This window comes from Lucilia cuprina, chromosome 4 (genome assembly GCF_022045245.1).
Source record: "Lucilia cuprina isolate Lc7/37 chromosome 4, ASM2204524v1, whole genome shotgun sequence".
Classification (NCBI taxonomy): Eukaryota; Metazoa; Arthropoda; class Insecta; order Diptera; family Calliphoridae; genus Lucilia; species Lucilia cuprina.
This window is the reverse complement of record NC_060952.1, coordinates 37,464,594-37,485,188: the sequence shown is the minus strand read 5'-3', so window position 1 is coordinate 37,485,188 and position 20,595 is coordinate 37,464,594. Positions and strand designations below refer to the sequence as shown.

The window sequence follows — 20,595 nt, the reverse complement described above, 5'->3', positions numbered from 1 at the left end:
GAACTAGAACTGAACTAGAACTGAACTAGAACTGAACTAGAACTGAACTAGAACTGAACTAGAACTGAACTAGAACTTAACTAGAACTGAACTAGTACTGAACTAGAACAGAACTAGAACTGAACTAAAACTGAGCTAGAACTGAAGTGGAACGACCTCAGTTTGTTTATTGACATCCTAATTAAAGAAATGAAATGTCTATTTGTAAAACAAGTCCTTTTCTCAATGTTTCGATGATTTGAAAAATAAAAATAAAATATTTTTGGATATTTTGTTCAGGCCCAAAGCTGTGCAGAAAATATAGATTTATTTCTCTTTTTTGGAAAATTTTAATTTTTTAATATTTTTTCACCGAGTATAATTTCAACTGTTAATTTTTATTAATATTTTTTATTTTTAATTTTTCTTTAAATTATTTTTGATAAACTTCCTTTAAAAGTCCAAAAATAGATCTTTTTAATCACAAATGAAATTTATTTCACATCTTTCTTATTTTGTTCAATATCTGACGTTTTGTAAAAGAGAGATGATAGCAAAACCACCTCTTTTTGAAAGCAAAATCAAATACAATTAAAAATATTGTTAAATCCATAAACAACATAAAAACATTTCTTTTTTCCTACACACCCGCACATAAACCATCAAATACACATTCATTGTGAAAAGAATGAATAAAAAAACATTTTTTCGCAAACAATTATTAAGTAACAAATTAATTTCATTCATACGCACCGTAGCACCAAACATGTACAAAAACAACAACTTGTGAAATGAAAAATACCGACAAACGTTTACATTAAAACAGCTGTTGCCTGCTGACTGCCGACAACATTGATTGTGACAATGATGATAATAATGATGATGATAATGCTGTTGCTGCTGCCACTGATAATAACGATGACAACGACATCTCGTCTATTACATTAAATTTTTAATTTTAAATAAATTTTATTAAAATCACTATATTATACTGATACACTTGGTGTTTAAGCACGATTTTATGCTCGTTATAAAGAAAAGAAAGCACGTAATTCAAAATTGTGCTAAAATTTTGTGGATTATTTTTTAATGTTAAAATCACTTAGGGATTTTAAACGAGACGTGTTTTTTTGCTTTATTAATAAGTAATTAAATTTTTGATTTTTTACAATTTCTTAAATATTTTTTTATAGATTTTTTTTATTTCTTTAATATTTTTCACTTTTACTTAAAAAAAAATTTTATATTAATTTCCAATTCTGCTCATTTTAATAATTTTTGCGTATTTTTATTGTTGATATTTCAACCGCTTTTGTTTTCCGTTTTTTTGCGCCCGCTGTTGTTGTCGGTTTGCTGGTTTTAGCATGACTATGTTCGTTTTGAAACTAAACATTTGTACTTATATCCCTGATGAAAAAAGGAAACGAAATAAAATGTTATGAAATGTCCCTAACAGACTAAATGACGAAGTCATAAACGAAAGTACGACAAAAAGCATGTTTAAGTTAACAGATCGTCATTAATAACATCATACAGTTGCTTTCGTCATCATTTTATTACATAAGCAAAAACACAATCATATTAACATACAATAACATAACTTGCTTAGCATAGATTGTAAAGTGTACATAACAGTGGTTAACAGACAACTGAATGTTTTAACAGTTGTATGTTTTAACATTCCATTAACCCTTAAGTTGTAGTTTTGGTCAAATAGAACTTTTAAAGATAGATTTTTTTTAAATTTTGAAATATTTTGTTATAAAAAGTGAAGTTTAGGAGGGGAAAAATGTGTAAAATAGACGATTTTGAACTATTTTAAATAGGTATGAAAAAGTACCTAAAGGGATAACGGAGATTGTTGAGTACTTGTTTCTCTTTAATTGGTACTTTTTCAATTTTTCATAATATTGAACCTAAAAACATCAGGAAACTATAAAATAGAACATTTTGGTACTATTTCAAAAAAGTACTTTTCGACTTGCAATATCCCGAATGAATTTGAATAAAAGAAAGCGTTTTGTTACATTTTGGTTTTCCAAATGAAACATTAATGAGAATTAACAATAGGAAACTTTTTGGTTCTTTTTCGTTTATCAAATGGTACTTTTTGAACTTTTTGTAAAACGCCAAGCCTTAAGTGTATATAGATCTATAAAAAACAACTTGTTGGCATTTTTCGCATTTCTATACGAGTGCTACCAATTTTGTTTCGAAATTATATAAAATTCCTATAATCCTATTTATTTTGGTTCATAGTAAAATTCAAAGACAATACTTCAATAGCCGTCCCTCTGTCTGCCTGTTTTTGATACAATATCATAAACACAAAACCTGAATTTATTTAACTATTCTTTAAAGAAATATTCAGCGGAATATGATTCAACGAGTCAAAAATACGTTAAAAAGTCAGTAACCATGTAGAAATTTTGAATAAATTACTTTTAGGTTTCACAGTCCGGATATCGGGTGTTCTAATTCCACCAGAAATTCTAGTAAAGAAGCACGTAGCGGGCCCAATATGTCTGGCTTTACCACTTCGGATCTGATAAAACTTACATTCTACTTTCAAACTAAGACTCACCGATAAAAAATAAAAAATTTAAATATTGTTTTTAAAAATATTTTCCTCCCGTAAGAGATTAATATTGGCAGCATAAAAGTATGCTATAATAAAACTAATTATACTGTTAAACTAAAAATGTTAAACCAACATAAATGCAAAATAACTTCAACATACCTCCATCCTTACTGCCGCTGTATAAGTAGCATTAGCATAAAAACAAATATGTGGGTGGTGTGTTAATGTTTATAAAACCCGGTACATTTGTTTCCTTTATTTTTTGTTGGTATTTCATTACTTGCGAAAAGTCATACACAACAACAAAAAAGGACCCCACCATGAAGTGTTTAGAGAGTAACAACAAAACAAAAAACATTAGCAGCAGCAAAAAACATTTTCTTGAGTTTCGAGCAGCATTGCTGCTAAACAACTCTTGTTGCTTCCATAATATGTAATACATACTCGCGCTAACAACAACATTGACATGTATTTGTATACATTCCATTCAACATCATGTTTCACATAATATATTTTTGTTGTTTTTTTTCTTCTCATTTCTTAACTATTGTTGCTGCTAAGTCTTTATAGTTTTTAAGCTCGAATATTGCAATTGTTGTTGGTTATTTGGCTGATGCTGTTGATGGTGTTATAGTTTTTTTAGATGCTTTTGTCAATTTGGTATAGCTGTTGTTGCTGCTAATGTTGTTGCTGTTGTTATTGTCCTTTTCTGTGTTATATTATACTATTTTAGCTTATGTTGATGCTGCTTGCTATTGTTGTTGCTGTTATTGTTGCTGCTCATGATGCTGATGTATTCTTTTAATATTATTTTCGGTCTAGTACTTCTTTTTTTTAGCATTAATATTTTTGCTCCGCATTTGTTTATTTATAAAAAAAGCACAGTGGTTTGATGAGTGATATCTGGTTAAGTTTAACAGATATTTACATTCAAACATAAATACGAAAAACAAAATTCATAACTGAAATATTTTTTGTAATAAAAAGTATGAATCAATTATGAAAAATTTTCCCAAAACATGTTCATTCAGGATAAGAAAAGTTCATAACTGGAGTGTTATTGAAAGCTAGACGCTAGGGTCAAATGAGGTCCTATAATTAAAAAGTTCATGAGGGTCATCAAGGCAATCATAGAATTTGGTTTTGCAGTTTTTTGTCGAGATATGAGTATATTAAACATAATTATGAACTTAAAAGCCCTATTCGGCGGGTACAGTTCTATTGGGGCTAGGTGAAATAATGGACCGATGTTAACTATTTTCATACAAGCTTTGTCTACGGTACCATAGAAGATCATGTGGCAAATTTCATTGAATTATCTTCGACCTGTGGTTTGATTAAAAGGTTTACAAGCCCCATTCGGGGGTTCGGTTCTATAAGGGTTATGTGCAAAATTGGACCGATCTGAACCATTTTCAATAGGCACTGGGATAATAGAAGATCATATGCCAAATTTCATTGAATTATTTTTTAAATTGCGACCTGTAGTTTGATTACAAGGTTTACATGGACGGACGGACAGACGGACGTGCATAGCTAAATCGACTCAGAAACTAATTCTTAGCCAATTGATATACTTAAGAGTATAATAAAATTTGAAATAATTTATATGAAGGTATCTAGATTTTGATGAAAAAAATATAAATATGAAAAAAATCATGCTATTTATGAAATTATTCTTAAATATTTTTAACTTAAGTCAATGGAAAGAGTTTAAAGTACATATGAATTTATTTATATTGAAACTTTGTAATTGATTTTATATGACTTAATATTTGATGCAAATCGTTTCTAATTTCTGACTTTTAAATTATTAAATTGCATGTTAGGTAATGCAGTTTGGTGGATAATTAAAGATTAAAAACAAGTTAATTTTCTTTAAATATCTTCCAATTTTCCACTTAAAAGTAGCGAAACCACAATAATTTGCTATTTTGAACTCTTTACTGACAGACCTATTAGATTCAAATTTATCCCTATTTGAGATGTATTTCCCTTTTTCGTAGTTAACTTCTCACTGTACAATATATTATACATATATCCATACATCTAAGTGGAGTGTGCCTGTATGTCAGTGAGAGTGTGTATTGTATTGTTTCTGCTTTAACATCTACCATTTAGCAGTGTTAATGTTTAAAAGGATTTTCTATATACAAATGTAAGTTTTTGTGTATTTTCTCTTGCCACTTTTTTACATTGTTTTCCTAAAATTCAAACATACATACATTTTTTTATTTTTTATGAAATATTGTTTTCGGTTGATGTTGCTACTGATTCTGTTGTTGCTGTTGTTTCCTTTTGCATTATTATTGAAACTTTACATAAGAGTTTATTTTAATATCCCAGCAGTTTAATTATAACTACCTCAAAAGTTAGAGATTTCAAGCATTAAATTTGATTGGAATGTTTCCTGCAGACTACATAAAAGTGACAATTATCTCTGCCTGCCAGATTACTTGAAAACACTATATTGATGCATATCAAGGACTGCATACTTACACCAAAAAGTGTCGAAAAAAACAATGCTCGCAAATGCTGCTGGGATATGTTGAATATGTTGCTGTTGGTGTTCATGTATTCATCTCGTTAAGAGTACCACTTCATAATTTTATGAATAATATTTTTTAGTAAAATGTTTTATTTTTTTAAGGGTAAATAGGATTTGAAGAAACATTTTTTACAGCATTTGTTGTTTTTTTTTCTAGTTTACATTTAAGAAACTAAACATAAAGAACTGTAAATAAGGCCAGTTAAAAATACAATTTTTTATATATATGTACATACTTATATTAAAATTGTTTCAAGGAATTAGTTCAAAAAAAAGAAAAATACATAAGACTTTTAAGTTACATACTTATGTACATATATGTATGTATATAAATCCCTTAACATAAGTACATATGGGACTCAACTGCTACTTGGAAGTATACAAATAAATGAGGCTAAATATTTGAGTAATTTTAAAGATATTTCTTGATGCATGTTTGCAGTTGAAAGATTTTTTAAAATAAAATATTTTTAATATAAAAATTTTGTAGTTGTGGTTGACTTTTTAAAGGAATTACAAGGAAAGTACCAGAGTACTATTTTATAAATTATTTGCATTAAAGAAATAAGAAGAATAAGAATAGAAGAGTCCAACGAATAATAAATAAACTATTCTAGTTTACAGACTACTATATAAACAAATCAATAAAATGCTTCAAAGTCTAAAGGTTTGTCAATGGACCAGTCAATAGAAAAGTACATAGTTAAGCCAATATAAAGGTCCACAACCTAGTTAATATATTACTATACAGACTACTTAACAAGTTAATAAACTTGAAAATAGATTAGTCCACATACTATACTAAAAGGACTAGTTCACTGACTAGTTCATTTCCTAATCAATAGTCTAGTCTATAGACTAGTCAATAGACTAATTCACAGACTAGTTAATAGACTAGTCCACTACAGTCTACAGGCTAGACTAGCCCGTTGACTACCTTGTTGACTAGTCTATTGACTACTCTGTGGACTAAACTATAATCTGTGGACCTACTATATACTGGTCTGTGGACTAGTCATGTGGACTAATGTATGGACTAGTCAGTGGACTAATGTATGGACTAGTCAGTTGACTAGTTAGTGGACTAGTTAGTGGACTAGTTAGAGGACTAGTCAGTGTACTAGTTAGTGGACTAGTTAGTGGACTAGTCACTGGACTGTGGGCTAGTCATTATGCTAGTCTGTAGACTAGTCAATGAACTAGTTAATTGACTAGTCTATAAACTAGTCTATAAACTAGTTTATTGACTAGCTTATGAACTAATTTGTTGGCTAGTCTATGAACTAGTTTATACTAGTATAGGAACTAATTTATTGATTAGTTTATGGGTCCGTTTACTAAATAGTCTATCGACTATTCTATTGACTAGACTGTGGACAAATATACATATATTGACTATTTTGTGAACTAGTTTACTGACTAGTCTGTAATCTAGTCTATTAGTATATCTGTGAAATAGTATATTGACTAGTTTGTGGACTAATATATTCACAAGTATATAGACTAGTCTATTAACTGATCTGTGGACTAGTCTATTGACTTGTAATTTGGTGGCCAAGTCTGTTGACTAGTGTGTGAACAAATACATTAACTAGTCTATTGACTAGTCTGTGTAGTAATGTATAGACTAGTAAATAAACTAGCTTACATATTGATAGTCAATATAGTAGACCACAGACTAGCCCGTTGACTACCTTGTTGACTAGTCAGTAGTCTAATTTATAATATATAGTCCATACATTAGTCAGTGGACTAATGTATGGACTAGTCAGTAGTCTAATTTATAAACTAGTCAGTGGACTAGTTAGTGGACTAGTCAATGGACTAGTCATTATTATAGTCAATGAACTAGTCTCTGTAATAAAGTATAGACTAGTAAATAAACTAGCTTACATATTGATAAGTTGACAGTTAATATAATGTGGTTTAATACAATACAGATAAAAATCACAGATTTTGAAATAAATGCAAGTTCTAAGAGTTAAAAAAGAAAAAAACTTTGTAATGATAAAAACCCAACCCAAACCAATATTTGATTCGCACAATCAAACAAAAAATCCCTTTAATATTTAATTTACCTATAAAAGCTACATTCTTTCAAACTTTATAAATCTCTTGTCCATAAAGCAGCTTAATAGTCGTCATAAAAACCTTTCATCAAGAAAAACGAAAAATTATTTCAAAAATCCCTCTTTAAAATCATCAAAGTGATTGTAAAATTCTTCTCTTAACTCCTACACACAAAAAAAAACTTTAGTAATTCACAAACTAGTATAAACAAATCTTTAATCGAGCTTATAATACGATAATCCAAATTGCTTTTTAGTTTATGATTACTACACATGTACAATAATTTTTGGAAAGGAATAAAAAATGGCAACAACAACATCAACTACAATAGAAACTATATAGAACTTTTTAAAGTTTCTGTTAAACCATAATAACAAATTTTTGTCTTGTCATTTCATAAATTCTTGGCACAACACAAAAAGAAGAAGTTTTTGTATATGTTCACCCTATAATATATTTATATTAAGGTGGTTTTTTCTAGTCTAATATTTGTTTTTTTTTTTTAGTTTAAAATTGTTATTAATTAAAAGAAGAAATAATTTCCCATTTAATGGTGTATAAAATGTTTGATTTATTAGTTTCAAATCTAAAATATTTAAAATGAACTTGTTCATTTTACATTTGATAATGCAGTTCTTGGGTAATGCAGTTTAGAAAAATATATAAGAAAACTACAAAATTAACTGGTGGATTCACTGAAAGGTTTGAATCCTTTAAAAATTTTAGATATACACACATACTCGTGCTTTAAATAGCAAAATCGTGGACCTGGTTTTGCAATTTTTATTAACAAGATAGTTAGCAGCTCGTTTTTTCATTACGCACACTAAGTGATAGACTAGACCCCCAAAAGTTTCAGACTTGGTCCTTAGTGAGTTGTTATAGACTTACCCAGTTTCATTACTATCTTAATCCCACACCTCCATTTATCCAAAACCACGAAAAATAAACCACCCAATTACACATACATACATAATACTTATAAGAAAAACACACAACATAAATTGAAATGAAGAAGAAAGCAGAATAACTAAAGGATAAAGGATAAAACTTAACATAATCGACATGAGGGTATTACATTACAACCCCTTGGTATTATCAGTGTAATATAGAACAATAAGTACAGACAAGCCGAATATTCATACATTCATACATATTTCATCTGTACAAAATTTGGATAAGTGTGCACTCCAGCTCATCACACTAAAGGTATTACCCATAATACTCATACATATACATACATATGTATTTATATCTGTGTACTTATAGAATTGTTTCCTTATGTATAAGTTTAAGTATCATAAGGATAAATATACACTACATTGTCCTTTCAACATAAACTGTACATGTACATCTGCTGGAATATGTTTAAGCCATATTCTTTTTTTGGTATTTCTGTCTGTCTGTCTGTTCTTTTTTTGGTTTCTTCTTTTCTTTTTATGACATTTACATGGCTTAAATAATATTTCACTATCGAGTAGAGGAAAAATGAAAAAAAGAAGACTTAATACTTGCTCTGTCAAAAACATAAAATGCTGAAATATAAACTTGTTTCCGCACCCCTGCCATCTCAAAAATAAAGTAAAGGATGAAAACAAAATTATATGATTTTATAGTTTTTCAAAAATGCTTTCACACTCTTACAAACAACACTTACCTTTTTTTTTTTTTTTTTGTTTTTCTTGCAAAAGTATTGGAAATTTTCACCATGGTTACCAAGAGGAAAAAAAATGTAGAAAAAAAGAAAAAACTCAAACACATAAAATTATATTACTATTTTAACACAAATATATTTAACGTTTTCTGTTTCGCACTTTACCATTCAGAAATTTTCATTTTATTTCATTTATGACTTTAAATCAGGAAGTTAAACAAATTTCCTTTTTCATCATCGACATCACAGACCTTCTGCGACTGCTTTTCCCTCTACTCTATACACAAACATTGGAAAACTTTTTAGAACTTAAAAAATTTGTGATGACTTAACGTCAGCTTCTGGTTATTTTACAGCAGAGATCGTTATCTGCAAACAACAGAGGCCATAAACTGTAAAATATTTACAAAAACACAACGCTTACCAATAAAAAAGGATACATGTCATACAAATTATAAATTTTTCTTTAAAATAAAATTACAAAAAGTGCTCCTTAAGCCGATCATTGTTTCATAGTACTTTCTAAAATGTTTGTTTTATGTGTGTGTGTTTTAGTAGTCAGTCAACCTGTTACTTTCAATCCGATTGAAATTTGTTTGACTTAAAGCGATTTTTAAGGCCAGCTACAGCAGAAACTTATTCGTCAGCATAATAGATTTAAATTTTTTACGAATGCCAGGTATAGAGGAATAGAACCTAATATCCACATATTTCACCATAAATTTGTAGCAAACTTGATAACTTATCAAATATACCAGATGTTTAAAAAATGTTTTTTCTTTTTGTTTTAACTCTATAAAAGTGTTTTAGAGAGCAAAAAAAAACAACATCGTCAATGTTGTGATTAATGTTGGCAAAAGAAATGAAATCAATTGAAAGAAATTCAATCACTTGAAATCCAATTCATTAAGTTGTTATGGCAATTTTTCCATAGGTCTTCTATTATATATAGTTATAAGAAACAAATGTATTGCCAACGTTTATTTCTTCAATTTTCAAGTAATTTGTTTATGGGTTTTGCTACAAAATATCGTTTTACTTGATTTAAATTTTAAATATAAATATCGTTTTAGAACTTCCAGGGTTGTATTTAATATTACCTAAAATAAAGCTCCTTGGATATGTAAAAAATTAACAGCAATTTTAGTTTTGTTTTGAAATTGTCTTTTAATTTCATCTTCAATATTAATAAATCTCAATAATTACCTTCATTTAGTTGTTTATTACATTTTTCGCTTGATCGTTAATGCAGTTTAATATCTACGATTTAATTGAAAAATGATTAAGGGCGGGGTTTTCAGATAAAGATAATCTACATTCTTTATTTAAACCTAGTTTAATATATGTTTTGTGTTTTTCAGTAAACAGTAACGTTATTATCTTAGTTTAACTGAGTGTTATTGGCCAATTATAAGTTAGAAAACACAATTAACAAAAACAATAAAACATCAAGTATGAATGTATAGTCGGGCGTAGCCGACCATATGATATCCTACACCAGTCAGTATGTATGTTAAAAATGGGGATTATTTAAAAAAATAATGCATTTGATTTGTTTTTTAACTTTATTTCGGAATATTTTTATTTTTTTTCCAAAAAAAGAGATTTTTTACAAGAGGGCTCAAAGGGGAGTAGGGCAAAATATGGCCCTATCCTTATAAATGTTGGTAGGGGGAGTTAAATCTACTTCAATATTATTTATGTAGAATTTAAAAGTGTCATTAGTGTTTGTAAGTGAATTTTGACCTTTAAGTCAATTTTTAAAGGGGAGTTTGTATGGGGGGTAGGGTCAAATGAAGCCCGATCATTACATCGGTAGTGTCATTTAAAGTTCTATAAAACTAAGTTTTGTCGACTTTTGTTAACATAATAGATCATTTAAATTAATTATAAGCCAAAAGGCCCTATTTGGGGGGTACGGTTGTATGGGGGCTAGTCGAAATAATGGACCGATTTTAACCATTTTCAATAGGCTTCGTCCTTGGCCCAAAAGAAGCGTGTGTGCAAAATCTAATTATCTTCAAAATTGCGGCCTGTACCTTGCGCACAAGGTTTACATGGACAGCCAGCCGGCCAGCCAGATGGACGGACATGGCTTAATCGACTCAGAAAATGATTCTAAGCCGATTGGTATACTTTAAGGTGGGTATAGGACGAATATTTTTCTATGTTACAAACATCAGCACAAATCCAATATACCCCACTAAAGTGGTGTAGGGTATAAAAAACACAATCATCGGTTAAAGTCCGCCTAAATTAGTTCCGAATTTAATCTAACAGCAAGTTAAGCCTAGTTTAACTGAGTAGTAAGAAACCCGCCCTAAGTATCGTACTTTAGAATCATTATATAGAAAACAAGTAAGAGTTCAACTTGAATTGAAGATTTAAATTCCATATATACACAAAGACTTCAAATGATTTCAACAGAGACACGAATAGACGAACGGACAGACAGATGGACATAGCTTAATCGTCTTTGATAATTATTAAGTCGAAAAAATTATATTGCAGAAACTACAAACGGAATGAGAAACTTATACATATAGACCACTCTCACGAAGGTGAAAAGTATAATAACATCTACATTTTAAAATGTATAAAATATATACTAAGTAAGAGCTAGGTTGAAGAATTGACCTTTGACCCACAAATGTTTATATACATATATGTATATATTTTGGTTCATTTTTTAATCTAAAATGATCTAACCTTGTACTTCCATATCTCCAAGTTTGTCAAGGAATCTTTTTTCTAACCATATCAGTCTCAGACTCTGTATTCTATGACAGTTTCGTTAATTGAGGTTAATACAATTTATAGTTTCTCTACAATAATTAAGTTATTGACTCAATTGCCTACGAAGTTTCCAATTGCAGAGGAACCATTTAAAAACCTGCCCAACGGGTTTTATTTGTGTTTTACTGTGATCTCCATTCGTCCAGAAGTTTATACGCCTGTGCCGAAAACCATATTGAATCTAACAGTTAAAACTGCACCTCTCAGATTCACTCTACTCGTTTCTAAAAACAAATCAAAATAAAAGGTGTAATGTCCTAGGATTTAACCAAATAGTCAGAAATTCTCCCAATAGTTATAGGCATGGCTAGATCTTCTTGGTATCTAACAAGGACCATGATTATATATTATAGTCTGGAACTATTACAAAATATTTCTTTTGTATATAAATTAATTATTATTCCATACATAACATTATCTTTAATCTGACTTAAACTGAGTGGAGGATGGTTCTTAGGTCCAAGAGGTTTCAGGTTCAAGCTAACTTAAAATTATTCTGCAAAGATCTTGTATGGATTATTTATTATAAGATGATCATTATGTAGAATAGCACTCTAGTCACTAGAGTCTAGTGTGTCTTGGTAAATTAGTTTCTCTTTTTCTGTAGAGAAAGTTTGGGAGACGACCTTTTAATATAACACTATCATGGTGGAAACTGAAAGGGGTTTCCATCGAATTTTATTGCATATTTTTGTGTAGTGTCTTTAGTGAGATCTCATTGTCTATTTAATGTTCTAAGGAGAGCAGCTGGACAGCTTTCACTGTGTTTCGTCAAAATTCAGGGTCTACAGCAAAACGTTTGATAGGTAGTTAACAAAGTTTCTTTGTCTTCATGAATACCTGTTTTCTACTTTCCATTTAGTAGAGAACATGAAGATACTATTGAATGTAACACCAAGTGTTTTGATTGTAACATCTAGTTTTAGCCTTACCTCCTTTATCTATTCCTTCACTTACTTTGTTTAATGTAATAGAACAATATGCAAATTATCATTTCCTGGTTAAACATTTCAAATATAATATTTCGTTTAAAATCCCCTGAATTGGGTGAAAACATAATTACATATCTAACTATGACTATATTTGATAATTAAGAAATGTTAAAATGTATGTTTGTTCCTTACTATTTAGTTTATGTATACGAAAGATTGTGATATAAGTGCTGCGAGCATTTTGTCAACAGGAAATGATGTCTAACTTCCGCTAGTGATAATTTAAATGCAAAATATAACAAATCTCTTAATTTGTTACAGCAAATTAGCAAATGGAATTTTAGGTGAAAGAGAAAATTAAGTATTTTAATTAGCAATACATTTACTAATAACACTTGGTGAAAAAATATACTTAAAAATCGATTTTTATTTAATTATGTTGAAAAAGTAAAAATAACTTTTCTTTCCAACAGAAGCAGGTGCTGCCCATTTTTTTAGGATTCAATCATCATTTAAATATTTTAATGTATTTTCTGTTGGTTTTCCTTTGGTTTTACAGGCCATAAAAAAGAGATTTAAAGCGTTCTTGGTTTTTATATAAATTTAATGGGCATTTTCTACTGTTGTTGTTGTTGTTGCTGTTGCCATTCACCCAGTGTATTAGTAATTGTGCTACGGCATTCTGTCCAGGTTCTTTTTTTTTAAACATCTCAACTTCACACTCATAAAGTATCCTTTTATTGATTTTACAATTAGCAAATATGTATATTGAAGGAATACTAAAATGTTTGAGTAAATGTAGGCTTGTTCTGGTAGTCATTCCTTTAAATTGGCAACAGTTGCTGTAACATTTTTGTATTTGTGTTTTATTATTTTTTTTTCTTGTGACTTTTTCCTAAATAAATGGCCGCGTTGTTGTTTGTTGCTTTATCATTGCTGATGTTTTGTTAGCAATTTATGTGGTAATTGTAAGATATTCATTTTTTTCGCACAACATTTATCTTTTTTGACTGCGCAATTTTCCAAAACTATTAAGAATCTCAAATGAATGAGCTTCACGTTTCGGTCATTGCTTTTTTTCTTTGTGTCCTGCTATGAATCTTATTATTATTATTTTAATATGGCTTTCTTTGCATTATATGGTACATAAAACATAAATGTGGGCTTTTTTGTTTATTAATTTCTTATTTCGGTTGGATGATGGACTGCATTTCATAATATTTAGTAGGCCTTTGTTGTCTCTTCAATATTACGACCGTTTGAATGCTAATGACCAGTTGGAAATTTTTGTAAACTGTTAAGCTGGAGGTCCACATTAGGCATTTTCCGTCAAAGAATTACATGCTTTTCATAACTTCCTCATATGCTTCGAGTTGTATGCAAAGCATACAACGTCTAAAAAGGGTTAAGTTTTTGTTTCGAGTTTTTTACAGCTTTTATCACTTCTCAATTGCGAGAGGAGGTCTTTTTTAACCACTGAGTGAGCTTCTGTGATGACTTACACAGAAGCGTGCTTCTTATACGCCTGAGTCCATTTACGTAGGTATATGAAATATCCGGGCCAGTATATATACAATTCGCAAGTATTCAAGCTTTTTATCTCTGACCATTTCAATGGGATAGCCGCAACAACACCTAGAGACGTAGCCGGTAGACCGAAGTACGAAACCATCAAATAAGCCGAAAATTTTATTCTGTACTGTACTCACAAAGAACACACTGTGTTAAATCTGGTATGAACTCTGGAAACTCACTCTTATCGAGAATTTGGATTTAAATAGCAGGCACTACGTGGATCCTAAAGAAACCTCAACTAACTGACCAGCCAGAACATAGTCCTTTGGGTAAATTATGTGGTTCTCTGGTTGACCCCATGTCAAATCAATCCAAGGAATGTCCGAGGAGTAAAATGACACCACCAGTCAATAGTCCTAGCAGACTAGAGGTACTGATGGCACCTCTTTTCCCCGATATTGCAATAACACCAAGATGGGGTTATTCATCAAGATAACATGCCCCTGGGGGTGGCAAAGCCGAATATTGTTTAAAATTGTTCTTGTTCAAATTTAGTAAAATACACATTGCAAATATAATACAACTTGTAAGGGAAAGAGATTTATAAAATATCCCCCTTAATTTAAAGTCATTTTCGGAAGAGAACCTTTTATAGGGGCTGTATTGAAATGTGATTAATAATTCGCAGCAGCTAGGTGAAATTGTAGTCTAATTTTATGTACTTTCTATAACAACCTTATCAATATTCTTGGGAAAAAGATCAGGTATCTAGCATCTCCCATTCTGGCCTTCCGTGAATTCAAAAGATAGACCTAGATCGTCATAGATCGATTGACAATGAATTCAAACATCAATTATTTAGAATTTATTTCGCAAAATGATTCGATAGGCCCACTCCCATACTAACTATATATTGAAACACGTATACGTATAGTTTTTAGAATATTTTCATAATTTTGGGATTTGTGGGATTCTTTACGAAACTGCATTACCTTTCTACTGTATTATCAACTGCAGAGTATAAATATAAATAAAAGAAATCAGATTACTGAAATATTGTGAAATTATAATGTTAAGAAACTCTGATCCCTGACTTCAGAATAAGGCCTCAAGACGACAAAAAACATTTATGTTAATATTTAGCTGCAACAGTATTCATTTAAGCCAAGAATAATTGTATTAGTTAGATAACTAGTTCTAGAAAGCATGATTACTTATTTTAATTAAGAGTTGAGACCTAAAATTTAGAACTAGAACTGTGGCAGCGTTATGAATTCGACTTCCATCCTATGGAACGGTTCTAGAAGCAGTTATTTTAACAATAATTTTATTGCCAATTTGAATTTAACACTTTTGGAACTACCCAGCAAAAAATCAGTAATGGGTTGTACTTCCATAATTTCAGAGAAATTGTTAAAAAAAACAGTTCAAAAATTTGACATACATATATAACCGAATTTTGTTCCAAATTATAAACTGATGCTAAGTTGCTCCCATTTTACTCAAAGTTCATTTAAAGTCTTCTTTTTCTTTAAAATCCCTTCACTATATTTTGTTCTGCTAATTAAAATTCCAAATGGGTCAATTTATAAAATACCTCAGACCTCATCTACAATTTATATTACGCAATTACGTATACGTATAAAAAATATAACAATAATTGTTTGCAATATTAAACAAAATACTAAAAATATATATCATCTCATTTTTAAGACACTATAACTCCTACATAAATGAAAGTCCTTATTTAGCCTAAAAAGAACACTTCTGCTACAACCATCCCCTCAACAACAACAAAAACAATCAACATCATCTTGTTCTAAATTTAACATTCTGGTAATAAACGTTTTATACATCAGGTATTTTTATGACGTTGTTTTCCGTTTCCTCTTTAAAAAAAAAGAGTCCCTTTCTCACGTTTGTATTATTGTACTTTTAAACACCTTGTACTTTTTCAGTTTTTTTAACAATTTATTTTATTTTTGTTTAAGTAATTGTTTTGGTATGTTAAGGGGTAGTGGCAGATTTAAGTAGATTGTTCTGTTTTCATGTTTGCACTAAATAGGACTGAATTTGTCTTAAATGTTTTTTTCACACTAAATCGCAGTTTTTCTTAACATGGGGATGGGGTTAAAGTACTACGTGTTATTGTACTCTGGTACTTGCAATTTTCAAATTGTTTAAATTTTTTGTAATTTTTCTTTTTGTTTTAAATAAAATGTGTGTTTATGTGAGAGTATTTTTATTATATGTCTGCCTTAGTTATTGTAAAATAGTCGGTCTTAGTGGGGCAATAAACGTTTTATTATTTTTCCTTGTAAATGTACAAATATTTTGAACTCGTAGGTGTTTTGTTTTTTGCATTTTCCTTTTACTGGTAATGTTTTTTGTAATGTTTTTTAATTAATATTAATAAATCTCATAAATTGCTCATAATTTAACTTGATAATGTGTTTGTTTGTCTTAAATTTAAAAATTAGAAATAAATTTAAATTTAAGAAAAAATTTATTTAACTGTTATTTTTTTTAGCCAAAAAGTTATGTTTGTATACATTAAATTTCAATTATTGTTTAAATTAAATTTTTTATTAAAATTATTAACATTTGTTGAAACCTGTTTCTTGGTTAAATTTTACATTTTTAAAATTAACGTCTTTTAATGTTACTTTTGCTGTTATGATTCATTAACAAGCATGTTAAACTGTTTATTAACATTACTGTTAATAGATCACAGAGTTCCATTGAATGTTATCATAAACTTGGCAGCACTGTTTAGCCTAACATTTAAATAAATAGATACATACATTTAATGGTTACTTTTTGAGAAGTAAGTAATTATTTTGTAACAAAAATTAATCGATTTCATACAAAGCAAAGAATTTTATGAAAATTGTCAATTAATATGTTGTTTTTAGATGACGTGCGAGTACTTTAAGTAATTTTTTTTAATTCCAAAAGGTGTACCAAGAAAAAATACTTTCTCTGATCTTTTTGATAGCAAAACATAACAAAATGTTTTTTCCTGTAAAATACATGTTTATTTAATATTATTTTCTTTGTAAAAATTACGTACATATTTTAAAGTATCTTAATCATTTCGCGGAATTTTTGTAAACGCAATAAACTAAAGGTTTTGTCCATTCGAAAAGGATTATAAACAACCTAGAAATCTTTAAATTAACATGTGTGCAAATCCTTGAAATATTACCAACAACAATTTCAAAAAACAGGTAAACAAAATAAAACATAATGAAATATATTATTTTATTACGATGGTATTTCCGAAAACTGTTTATAATATTAACAATAATAATAAATAAAATAGAAATTTTATTGAAAATAAGATCAATACATTCATCCATTTTATTAAAAATTAAAATGTTGAATAAATATTTTTCTAATAACTTTATTTTACATATACGTGTTTTAAAATGCAACCCTGTCCTTTTGTGTTGTAAACAAAAATTCACAACACAGCAACTCTGTTGTACGCAAACTCTACATTTTTTGACAGTTTGTTTTTGAGCTCGGTTTGATAAGGTTGTTTTTGTGGCGTGTATTGTTTTCTCTTCGCATTATTACTCATTACAAATTAAACGAGTGCATTTATAATACAAAAAGTATTTTTAGTTATAAATTAATGAATTAGAAATATAATAAATAATAATATAAATAAAAACAAATAACTGTTCTTGTAGTAAACTATAAAACGTCTTAGTAAAGCAAAAGATTTGTGTAAAACAAATCAGACAAAAAGTGCGTAAATATAAAAACATAAAAAAAGTGACGACGCCCAAAAAGAACAGCAAATTGTTAAAATTTCTATTAATAAAAGTGCAATATTTTCATTTTAAACAATAGAAAAAAAACTAAAGTTTTAATTGTGAAACAAAAGGTTTTTTTCCTTATAATTGATAAAATTGTTTTTAAAGATCTCGCTTAAAAAAGAAGCAGAATAATGGAGGTTAGTTGTCATAATATATTAACACCTTTTTACAATTCTTTTGTGTTTTTGTGTATGAAATTAAAAAATGTAATTATTGATTTTCAATTGAAGTTTTTTTCTTTTTTAAAAACATTCATGTTTTATCCATCTTTTCATTGATGGCGACATAATGTCCCGCAAAATAAATAAATGAAAAAAATGTAGGAAAGATTGTTGTTGGGATTACGTCAGTTTTTCTTTATTTTATGTTTTGACTTTTCTGTGTTTCTCTCTTGCTATCCCATTCGCTCTCATATAGGGAAGATATGAAGTTTGTGGAGTAAAAATACAAAACATAACAGGGTAGTTGTTGGATGATTTTTTTTGTTTTTTTTTTATACCGGGTGATTAAATTTTTGATTGTTTTATAAATTTGGAGGAAATTAATTAATTTTAATTAAATAAATTATTTAATTATTGATGTTAACTCCATAATATATTTAGATTTAATGATATTTTAAACAAAATTGTTAGAAATCTTGAACAAAAATTTCTCTTAGAGTGTTTTGAAATATTGACAAAACTTAAAAGAATTAATTCTTTTTAACACCTATTGAATTTAACCTGTATAATAACTATAGCAATACAAATATGTATTAAAATTTGACCAAGGGTATTGATGTGTCATTGAAACAGAAAAATAGGGAAAAAAGAAACAACCCAGCAAAAACTGGGTAATGACTTTCAATTGTAAGTACTTACCTAATAACATACTTTTCAATGACTACTACATATTGTATGAATTACATAGATGTAGTCTAATTAGGTCTTACTAATTATGTGTTAAATACTTTCTAATTCATTCGTCATTTTGCTAATCAAGATACAGATTCTGTATACATTTATTCATGTGATTTACAATGACTACTTTTTTTAATTACTTGTAATCGTTTGTAGTAAGTACTTGCCTCCAATGACATCACTGTGTTAAAATAATGACTTAAAATGCAATTGTGTAAGTTAATTTTAGCATTTTAACTTCTTACATGGTAAGGAAAGTTTTTACTGGGAACCTATAGTCAGAGCCCCAAAATTTTGATTGTTAATTGTATATCGTTTATCAGTAATTAATTTAATATTTATGGAAATGTATTTGAAAGAGTTTTTCGTTGTCATTTACAGCAACTCTTTAAAAAAAATCTAAAAGATTTGAAAGATTTTTAATTATTATCCAATTACAAAGAATTCTCCGATATCTACTAGTAGTCAAATTTGTACTTTTGAACTACTTTAATTATTGACTTTAATCTAATATTTAAAAAAAAATATTTGATTGGGATGGATATGAATCAAAATGTTCCTAATTTGTTTAAATATATTGACATTTTTTAAAGCTGTCATACACGGCAAAAAATCCGAGCTTTGAAACTTGAAAACATGTTTCTCGATGTTTAAATTCGGAAAGGAGCAAGAAAATCATACCCTAAAAATTTAGAAATCAAAAACATGTTAAACAAAAACTAGTTTGAATTAAGATAAGATCTTTAATAAGATTTGGTTATTTAAAACTCAGGATTTGTTTAATTATTACCCGAACAATTGATATTTTTACATAAACTTGTTTTTATTTATTTATTGAAAAATCCTTTAACAATGAATATGTTTTCTTTTTTTTATAAAATTAACTCCCGAAACCTATTTATTTACTAATTTGTTATTATGTCACTAATGTTAGTGTGGTTTTTTAATTAATTCCAATTTTTTCCTCTTTCTCCTAACACACTTTCTTTGTTCATAAATAAATCATTCAGTTTTTGTTTTATATTGCGGTTTGTTTTTTTTTCGATGCCTCACATATGCAAGTTATTCGATGTTGTTGTTATTTAATAAAAATTAAAATAAATTAATATAAAATTATAAAATCATATTAAATAAATATATATATTAAAATATTTAGTAATAATATAAAAAACAGTTAATCAATAAGATTTAGCTACAGATATTTACAATACAGTTTTGATTTAAATTATTGAATCATTCATTGAATATCAATTTGTTTGTATGTTTTTGTTATATGTTTTTTTTGTTATTTTTGGCTTTTTGTTATCTATGGTTAATGATGATGCCATTTATATTTACTATGTACTATGAAACGTTTAATTTTTATCATTATCATTTTATTTGTACATATTTGTTATTATTTGCTATGTTACTTTTTTTACTTACTTGTTCTATATTATTCGATAAAATTTATGATGATATTGCTAAATATATTTCTATAAATATATAAACAAATAAATATATAAACAAAACCTTTAATAGCTGTTAGTTTTTTTTTTTTATCTTACAAACATTAGCACTAATAACATTTGGTTTATCATTGTAGGTTGTACAAATTATTGTAAATACAAAAATATTTAAATAGTATTGATAATGTCGCCCCCTGCTGTTAATAGTAATAAATTTTGTTAAAGCGTTTTTGACGAAGCCGCTGTTTTAAAATCTAGGAAAGTGTTATTTTACAAAATAATGTTAAAATGAGTAAAGAAGATATTTATGTAGATACATAAATAGATAGATAGATAGATAGATAGA

At 28.3% G+C, this 20,595-nt stretch overlaps 2 protein-coding genes across 12 annotated transcripts in view; one reads left to right on the top strand and one right to left on the bottom strand.

Annotated features, from left to right (window-relative positions):
* Nucleotides 1–1,342, bottom strand: part of LOC111681031 — a 19,905-nt gene extending 18,563 nt beyond the window's left edge. Inside the window, exon 1 of the mRNA XM_046949150.1 lies at nucleotides 733–1,342. The gene's annotated coding sequence lies outside the window, so the exon portion shown is untranslated. The remainder of the gene's footprint in view (nucleotides 1–732) is intronic.
* The window catches only part of LOC111681032 (tropomodulin), a 178,171-nt gene that overhangs the window by 106,701 nt on the left and 50,875 nt on the right, over nucleotides 1–20,595 (top strand). Inside the window, exon 1 of one of the 11 annotated variants that reach the window (XM_023442747.2) lies at nucleotides 17,612–18,039. The exons of the other annotated variants lie outside the window; for them this stretch is intronic. Within the exon in view, the coding sequence (XP_023298515.2) occupies nucleotides 18,034–18,039 (6 nt within the window). The 5' untranslated portion in view covers nucleotides 17,612–18,033. Of the gene's footprint in view, nucleotides 1–17,611; nucleotides 18,040–20,595 lie in introns of those variants that run through there. 11 annotated transcript variants of the gene reach the window in all.